The sequence below is a fragment of the Falco naumanni genome, chromosome 8, assembly GCF_017639655.2.
Source record: "Falco naumanni isolate bFalNau1 chromosome 8, bFalNau1.pat, whole genome shotgun sequence".
NCBI classification, from domain to species: domain Eukaryota; kingdom Metazoa; phylum Chordata; class Aves; order Falconiformes; family Falconidae; genus Falco; species Falco naumanni.
This window is the reverse complement of record NC_054061.1, coordinates 1,084,146-1,092,584: the sequence shown is the minus strand read 5'-3', so window position 1 is coordinate 1,092,584 and position 8,439 is coordinate 1,084,146. Positions and strand designations below refer to the sequence as shown.

General features: G+C 41.9%; 1 protein-coding gene across 2 annotated transcripts in view; it reads left to right on the top strand.

Moving 5' to 3' along the window:
* The first annotated feature begins 436 nt into the window (after positions 1-436).
* The window catches only part of LARS1 (leucyl-tRNA synthetase 1), a 32,878-nt gene continuing 24,875 nt past the window's right edge, over positions 437-8,439 (top strand). For both annotated transcript variants that reach the window (XM_040603689.1, XM_040603688.1), the window contains exons 1-6: positions 437-563; positions 1,928-2,046; positions 5,310-5,397; positions 6,059-6,139; positions 6,573-6,710; positions 7,824-7,985. In XM_040603689.1, the coding sequence (XP_040459623.1) occupies positions 558-563; positions 1,928-2,046; positions 5,310-5,397; positions 6,059-6,139; positions 6,573-6,710; positions 7,824-7,985 (594 nt within the window). In that variant the 5' untranslated portion in view covers positions 437-557. The remainder of the gene's footprint in view (positions 564-1,927; positions 2,047-5,309; positions 5,398-6,058; positions 6,140-6,572; positions 6,711-7,823; positions 7,986-8,439) is intronic.

Sequence of the window (8,439 nt, the reverse complement as noted above, 5' to 3'; positions counted from 1 at the left end):
AATTTATTTTATTTTTCCCTTTTTCGAGGTTTTCGCAGGGGCTGGGGGACGGCCCTGGCCTTTGTGTTGTCGAGCCCAGCCGCAGTGACGCGCCCAGGTGCCTCGGACGTGGGTCGGTGCTGGGGGGCCCAGCGGCTCGGCGGGCTCTGCCGGTGGCGCGCACAGCACGGGCAGGCCCGGCTGTCTGACCGGCGAGGCACGGCGCGCTTCCAGCGAGCAGGCCGGAGACCCTGCCGCCGCTCGGCACCGCCACTGCCAGGCGGCCGCGCTGGCCCAGCGCTGAGAGCGGGCCTGTAGCGGCACATGGGTAGGGCCCTGCGCCCGCCGTGCCCGGGGAGCGGGGCCGCGGGAGGCGGACGGGCGCGCTGCTCCCCCGCCGGGCCGCGCTCCTGCTACTGGTGGCTGTTGACAGAGGCCTTCGCACCACGAAGGGCCCGCGCCTGCCCCACCCGCCGCCCCGCCGCCTTGGTACGGCCCGGCTCAGCCCCGCCCCGCCGCCTTGGTACGGCCCGGCAGCTGCGTGGCCTGCTTCCCGTCGGGCGCGGCGGCCCGGCGACATGGCGGTGAGTGGCTGCGGCAGCTGGGCCCTGCGCAGCGAGGCCGAGCGAGGGCTCCGGCTGTGCGGCCCTGCCTACGGGGTCCCCGCTTTGGGGCCGCTGTTCAGCGGCGGGGCCGGGGCTGGCCGTCCGGGGGCCGCCGTCTCTTGGCCTGCGGCTGGCTACTAGCCGGTGCCGGTGCCTGGGCTCCCCCCATCCAGCGGCGGGCGGCCTGGCCCGTTTCAGCGCGCCGTTCGGCGGTGTGCGGGGCTGTGGGAGCAGAGTCCCGGGCCCGGTGCCCTGGGAGGGTCGCAGCGGGAGCCTGGCGGTCCCCTCGGGTGTCCCTGAGCCCTCCTGCCGCCGGGGTCGGCGGGCACAGTTTGTGTGAAACTTGCGCTCTGAAAGCCCGAGCTTTCTGCAGCTGGTTTCATGCTTTTATAGGTGACATTATAATGAGTAAAATGATAGAGCCGCGCTAAGGTGAATGATTCAGTACCATGGGGGAGGAAGAGTCTAGTGATTACACTTCTTGGCCTGAGTTAGAGCCTTTCATTAAGTTCTTGTAGTATCTTTGTTTTTCTTTTAAAGGCATTTTGAGGTTTGCTGTAATACCTTTATTATTAATCAGATTTCTGTTTGCCTGTATGAGTAAAAGTAGGCACAGCTTCTGCCCCAAATACCTTAGTAGTGCCTTGATCTTGGGGAAGTAAACCCACGCCCTAAAGCATTGTGCATGTTGAGCTTTATCACTGTGGGATCTGTAGTGCATGTATCCTTTAATGCCTGCAGTATATTAGATGATAAAAGAATAAGGAGAAGGAATATTTCACACTTCATACTTACCTGAAGAACTCTCTTTGTGAACTACAGTTAGAGTACAGTTGTGTGACAGTCTTCTGGCATAGGGAGTGCTATTCCCACTTAAATGTATAGCAAGATGAAGGAACACTACCTGGGGTTTATGAAGAGTCTGGAACAAAACCGGAATTCTGTGTGGTTTGTTTTGTTTTTTTTTCACTAATGATTAATGTCCACTCCTATTGACTCAATTCAGGCACCTCCAGGTTTGTTAGCTACTGCTAAGATGATTGGGTTTGGTAGTGTGTGTTATGTTGACTGCTGTAGAGCACTTTGTGTTGGAAAGAGGTTTTTAACCCTTTCCTTACAGATCTTAGATCTTGTTTCAGAAAGCTGAATTTCAAGGATACAGGTCTGCACAGACCAGTCATTGATTGCCTTAATGATGCTCTGTTGTGATGTTATGCTGCAGTGTTACAGAGTCCAGAGAAATGCTTGCCCATAGCAAAAACATTTCAGCAGTGGTCTGTAATGTATTGCAATTCTGTATTTGTTGACCCATTCAGTCAAACTTTTCTTCTTACTATTAACAGGAACGTAAAGGGACGGCAAAAGTTGATTTCCTGAAGAAAATTGAAAGACAGATCCAGCAAAAGTGGGATGATGAGAGAGTCTTTGAGATTGATGCTTCAGGTAGACAGAACCAAAAGAGGTATTATTACTTTTTTTTTTTTACAGGCTTTATCTTTAACTGCTTGAAGTATCTTTTCAAGGGAACTTTTTTCTTCAAAACCCAGGAGGGAAAAAAGTGGCCTCTTTTGAATGAGTAGTAGTCTTGGATTATCTGGAGGTACTTACTTATGCATTAAGTTGGCATTTCTATAGCTGACAACATGAAGCAATGGCGTATATATGTTTGGCCAAGTTCCAGCAGGATGCATTCCTTGGTATTTGCAGTATCCTCTGAGATTTTAAAAATGGATTCTCTTGGGTGACTTCTACTGTTTGATATGGAGGAGGCTTCTCAATGTGATGCCTGTGCCGTTACTTGTGGGAGGGCTTGTTCTGCTTTGCTGATAAAATAGTTAACCAAGTATCTTGGGTTTTGGTATAGGCCAACCTGTTTTACTTTGTGTAGGAGTGGATGAGGGTCAGGTGTGTGATCGTTACTGCTCCTCAGGTGAAGTGTTGTGATTTCTTTTCGTGCATAAACTATATTGCAGACATTTGTTGTGATACCTTGTTTGTCGTAAGAGTTTCGGTTTGCACTTCTGTTGTATGTGCAGCTCCAGCAAAATAGTCCCAGAACTGAGTAAAGAGTGAAGGACCCAAATGGGTCAGAAGATTTGAATGGTAAATTAGGAGGTGTAATAAAAACTGTTGTGTGGGGGTGTGTTGCTCACACTTTTTTTTTTTTTTTTACTTAAAAGGAATGCAGGCTTTGATTTAAGTATTCACTGTCTTACAGGTTGAAATTTAAGGCTGCAATTAATACTTCTGACTTGAAACTGACCCACTACTTGACAACATAGAGCAATTTAGTATGAAATTTCAGTGTTCATTATGCTAACATGTGACCACCTTCTAAATAGAGAAAAAGTTGATTTGCTGAAATAATGTTCTTACACTTCTAGGTAAATGCCATACATTTATTTCAGGGCTTTGTCTTAAACTTCTATCAATGTTTGTTAAATAGCCAATACTACTAAAAGCTACCCTGGAAGGGAGAGATGATGCTGGCAGAAAGTTTCCATGGCCAGGCCTTATATAGTCACAGTGGGATTTTATCCTGTAGCAGGAAAAGGCTTTATATAAGAAAATGTCTTTTCTTATGTTGAGATAGAGCTCTACTATGATGTAGATGGAACTGCTGTAAGAGATCTGTTGCTGTTCACGCAAAACTCAGTCCTAGGAGGTGATAGCAGGAATATCTGTATCATTGTTAAAATTCAGCTGTTCAAAGAAAATGGACCAGGAGAGATGACTTATAACGTGGTTGGCCTTTTCCAAAATGCTAACTTGATAAATTCTTTGACATAATTCTGGTTTGAACCAGAGGAGATTCCCTAGGAAAAAAATAACCTTTATTTAAATAAGAATGGAATTCTACCACAGATATTCTTTGGTTGTTTTAATGGCTAACAACAATGATCTGATTTTTATTTTATTTATTTATTATTATCTATTATCTACATAAGAAGTTCTCTTAACTTCAGTTCTAGTCACTGCATTTATTATTGACCAAAGAAGCACTATTCTGCTTCTTTGCTTGAAGCTTCCTCTGCTGATGTAATTTACTGTGTTTCTAGAGGGACTGTGTCTGAACCATCTCTTCATTTTCTGCTGTTTCCTCATAATAATGCCATTGGTAGGATTACCTTTGGTCTTTTATTTTGTTAAAATAAAAGAAAAAAACCACTCCTGTTGACATCATCACTGTGTGTGGATCACAGAAACCGTCCTGAAGTTTATCTGGGTTTTTTTCCTTTCTTTTTTAGTATTTGTCACTTCTAATTAATTTGAACTGCTGTGAATTTTACCTTGTTTTTCCTAGTTAAGGATTTTTTTGTTGTTGTTGTTTATAGAGCATTCTGCTTTTAGTCTATGTTGGTTTTGGTCAACATGATATTTTGCTTTGGTAATGGCTTTCTGGTTGTGTGGTGCAATATTCCTGAGCTGCTGCCTGTTGATTATAGGAGGCGTTTATTGTTTTGTTTAAATTTTCTTCCACCTGGCTGGCTTCATAATTGTTCTCAGCTTTCTGAAATAGATTCTTCTGGACTAGTAGGCACGTGTAGCATGAGTTTGAACTCTTCACTTTCCATGTGGCAGATAGTCTGCTGTGCTGCCTGAGCAGATGGCAAGCTTTAACGTTCTGTTGCATCCCTTCGTTTGTGGGGACGGGTTGGCTGGTGGTACGTGCAGTGCTGCGGGACTGAACTGATGTGGGGATGGCTGCTGCTTGCTCAGGGCCCGGTGGCAGCCTGAGGAAGGGATGGAGCAAAGCTGCTGGCAGGAGGAAGTGTTTCATGGGCGAAGGGAGTGTGCTGTGGGTTTAAGAAAGCCTGTTTAACTCTTGGGTTTATTTCTACCCCAGAGTAACCCTGAAAGACTTAAGCGGGAACGCTTAGCATGCTTGGGAGCCTGATTCCTCTTGGGTCGATAGGATCGATACTCTTTACAGTGTAGAGAGGGGCTTCCTGGTGGAACAGCATTAGTTGTTTGGGTAGGTCTCTGACTGAAAAAGCAGTGACCTTGGCAATATGAGGTTAGTTATTATCTTGGTTTAGATTGACTTTCCTACAAAACAAATAACTAAAGTGGTGTAACAGGTGGAAGCTGCTTACATTGTAATATTTTGCAAGTGAGCAAATGACTTGGCCTTCATTTATGCATGCTTATACATCAACAGTAGCGTCTGAAGAGAAAAGACAAGGCACCAAGTAGAATGCAAAGGTTGAGGTAGAAATTTATAGTGTCCTGAAGATCTGGAAATTATTTTAACTTGCTTTGAGAGGCCAGGTTACAGCAACACAATATGTATTCAAAACATCCTGTAACAATGTATCCTGTGAAGTGAGTAATTATTTACAGTGAGCCCCTAAAAAATCTGAACTGAGCCAGTGGGAGAGTAAATAGATGACTTCAAGTCTTTGCAGTAATTAATTTACAGAACCAGGATTAAAATTTGTTACCTCTGGGGAGATGTTCTACCTATTTCAAAGTCTCTTTGTGATGTTGGTCCTATGGGGGCTTTTTCTTTTCTGTTTTTTTAAATTTTTTTTTTTTAAGATGCTAAAACCTGTTAGTGTATCCGTTCTTTAAAATCAAAGACATTACGGGCAGGGGAAATATTTTAATGCCACTATGAGCTGATAATAGCTGAACATATCAGTGAACTGTTTTACCTGTACATCTTCTGATGGTTATTTTAAAAGCTAATTGTGTGTTTTAATTCTTTGAATTTCTTCTCAGCAAAGGGAAGTACTTTGTTACCTTTCCATATCCCTACATGAATGGCCGCCTTCACCTGGGACACACATTTTCTTTATCTAAATGTGAGGTAAGCATTTTCCTTTGCTAATACCTTCACATACTACTCTAGAACAAATGCTAATTTTGTAGTTAAATTTTGAGCTAACAGAATACCTTGCTAATTATTTTATAGATTCTGTAATGACTTATTCAGACTTTCCTTTTTTCCCATATTTTCAGTGGAAATACTGCTGGTTGAAGAGAAATGCCACTGATCACTTTTTTTTTTTAATTCTAGGAGACACAGACTACAGGTGTTTCCTCTATTAATTTGTTCAGATTTGCCAAGATTTTCAGGAGGTGCTGCTAAATGGCACAAACTTCACAAGAAAACTTACTCTCTCTTCTGTTTGTGATTACTGTGCCCTGATACCTGGGTGTTAACAAGTTTTAGGCTAGTGGATAGGATTCCACAAAATTGATCTCTCCTTTGCACCCATTCTTCTCTAGTCAAAAACAGCCCCTTGAAAATTAGGGAAGCTTGTACTTAAGCAGGCAGGCAGTGGCAGACCTGATAACCAAGTCTAGTTTCACCTTCTTTCCGTTAATTAGCTTCCTAGATGCTGTTGACCGCAGTCAGCGCTCTCTCAGTGGTTTCATGTTAAAGAATTTCAATTACTTTTTGAAAAGGGTGCTAGTTTAGCCTTATGCTGTTCTTGTTTCATCTGTTTCATTTTTCCACTTCATAGTTTGCAGTTGGGTACCAGAGGCTAAAGGGAAAGAACTGCTTGTTTCCATTTGGTCTACACTGCACTGGGATGCCTATAAAGGTAAGGTGTTCAGAGTTTTACTGAGAGGTTTTTCTAATGTTTCTTATACTAAAGAATACTTTGAGTGTTACTTACTGCCCATCCTGAACATCACACTAACTTATTAAAAAATTCATCAAGACAGTGTGATTTGGAACCTGAATTTGTAGTAAAGATCTGTTGTGCTTGAACTGTATGTTATGAGTTTCTAGAAAATAAAATGCTTTAAAAATAAGTTTACCTATTGTATTTTTGGATTTGCAAGAAGATCCTTGCTATAAGCCTCTTCCTGCCATGGCAGGCATTCTTGAAATTGCAAGATCTCATAGAAGTTAATGCCATGTCCAGAAAAAGTTCAAAGCATTGTAGTGAAATACGAAGTGTTATCAGTAAAAAGCACTCATTAGCTATGATTGAGGAAAAGTGCTGATAGACTATGAATAACTCTATTCAGGCTTGTGCGGATAAGCTGAAGAGAGAAATGGAATTATATGGCTGCCCACCTGAATTTCCTGATGAGGAGGAAGAAGAGGAAGACAGTTCTGCTAAAAAAGAAGAAATTATCATCAAAGACAAAGCAAAAGGCAAAAAGGTAAGATTTTAAAGACTTTCTGGATTGGTAGCTGTGCTCTCAAAGCTTCGAAGTATGCATTCAGGGTTTTTCCTCCTTCACACTTAGAGAAACCTGCAATACAAATATTTTGATTGTTTCTTTCCAAGGTAGCTGGGTACTTTTGAGGTAGACTTGGAAAAAAATGCATCTACCGCGTGGTTTCAGAGATACCATTTTAATGCATGAAATCTTAATGGTGAAATGGTGCATTGTTAAATAGGTTCCTGAGAAAAATGAGATCATCCAGACTGATACTCTGATTTTTTTCTTTTCTTTTCTTTTCTGCACAAAGCATTCACAAACAAGTTGTAGGAAATAACCCTGCTTTGTCAGAGGTAGGGGATGTATATACCTACTACTTGATTATTTTCTTGTAAATTGGTATCTAGCCTATTCTGGTTAGATAAGCTAAGTAAAATCATCCAATCTATTTTGGCTTATCAGGTATTTAATGAGATTTATGATTTTGGGATATCATAAAGCAAAGAGAGGAATCAAGTCTATGAAAAGCTTAGAGATGTTCTTTGGTGTGTTGTTTATGTATGCTAAAGAGATTGTCACACTGGAAGCATTAGATTTGGGATTCTGTCTGCTCTACATCAACAAAGATGTGATCTTGCCTGCTCTTGCAGGTAGTAAGTTCCTGTTGGGTAGAGACGTATTTGAAGGACAAAAGTTGGAGAAAGTAATACCAGCAAAGTAACAGCAGAAAAAGTTTTTGATGCAAGGATATAGTGCAGGGCTGCTCTGTCTTTTCGTGGTAAAAAAACCTATTTGTTTGACTAGGCTGTTGGCAAACTGGTAATTTCTTGCCCATTTGTCATGATGCCCTTTCTGCGGATGTATCGGGTAGATGTAAGCATGTAACCCTTGAAAAGACGAGGGGGTAATGTATGTGTAGTTGAATACAAGCTAGGAAACAGTGCAGATCAGAAACTAATTGGTAACATCTGGAATATATCTTGAATATATGGAATCTGTGTACCTTGAAATAGAAACCATAAGATTAATGGAGAAGAATGCTCTTGAGCATATAAAGCTGTCATGGATACAAGAACGTGCAATTTTTCCTAATCACGGTTGTCCTTTCAGAGTAAGGCTGCTGCCAAGACGGGCTCTTCCAAATACCAGTGGGGAATCATGAAGTCTTTGGGTCTTTCTGATGAAGAAGTAGTCAGTTTTTCTGAAGCTGAGCATTGGCTGGATTATTTCCCTCCCCTTGCTGTGCAGGATCTGAAAAGCATGGGATTGAAGGTAACTGTTTGAAATCTAAAACTCAATGACAGAAGCAGCCATATATGTATTGTTACTATATTTATGAATATGTGGCTTCTCCTTTGGGACTATTTTCAGCATAATACCAACAATATTCCGGAAATACTTCTGGTATTTATGGAATTATTATTTTAAACTTTTAATAGACTTGAGTGATGATTAAGTGCTTTCTTACATAGTGCTTATACCCTATGCAGTGATCACAACTGGAAAAAAGAATCTAATAAACGAATTATGACTTTCACTTCTTGTTTCCAGATTAAGTAACTGTTCTGTAGTCAGTATTGATAGTATATTAGGAAGAGTAATGATGTGATACTAAATAAAGATACTTGTCCTTCTGACAACAGATTTATTTTTTTTTTTTTTTAAATAAAGACAGGTAGAGATTATGAAACAAGGTAGTGCTGAAATGTAACTTGAGCGTCTGGTT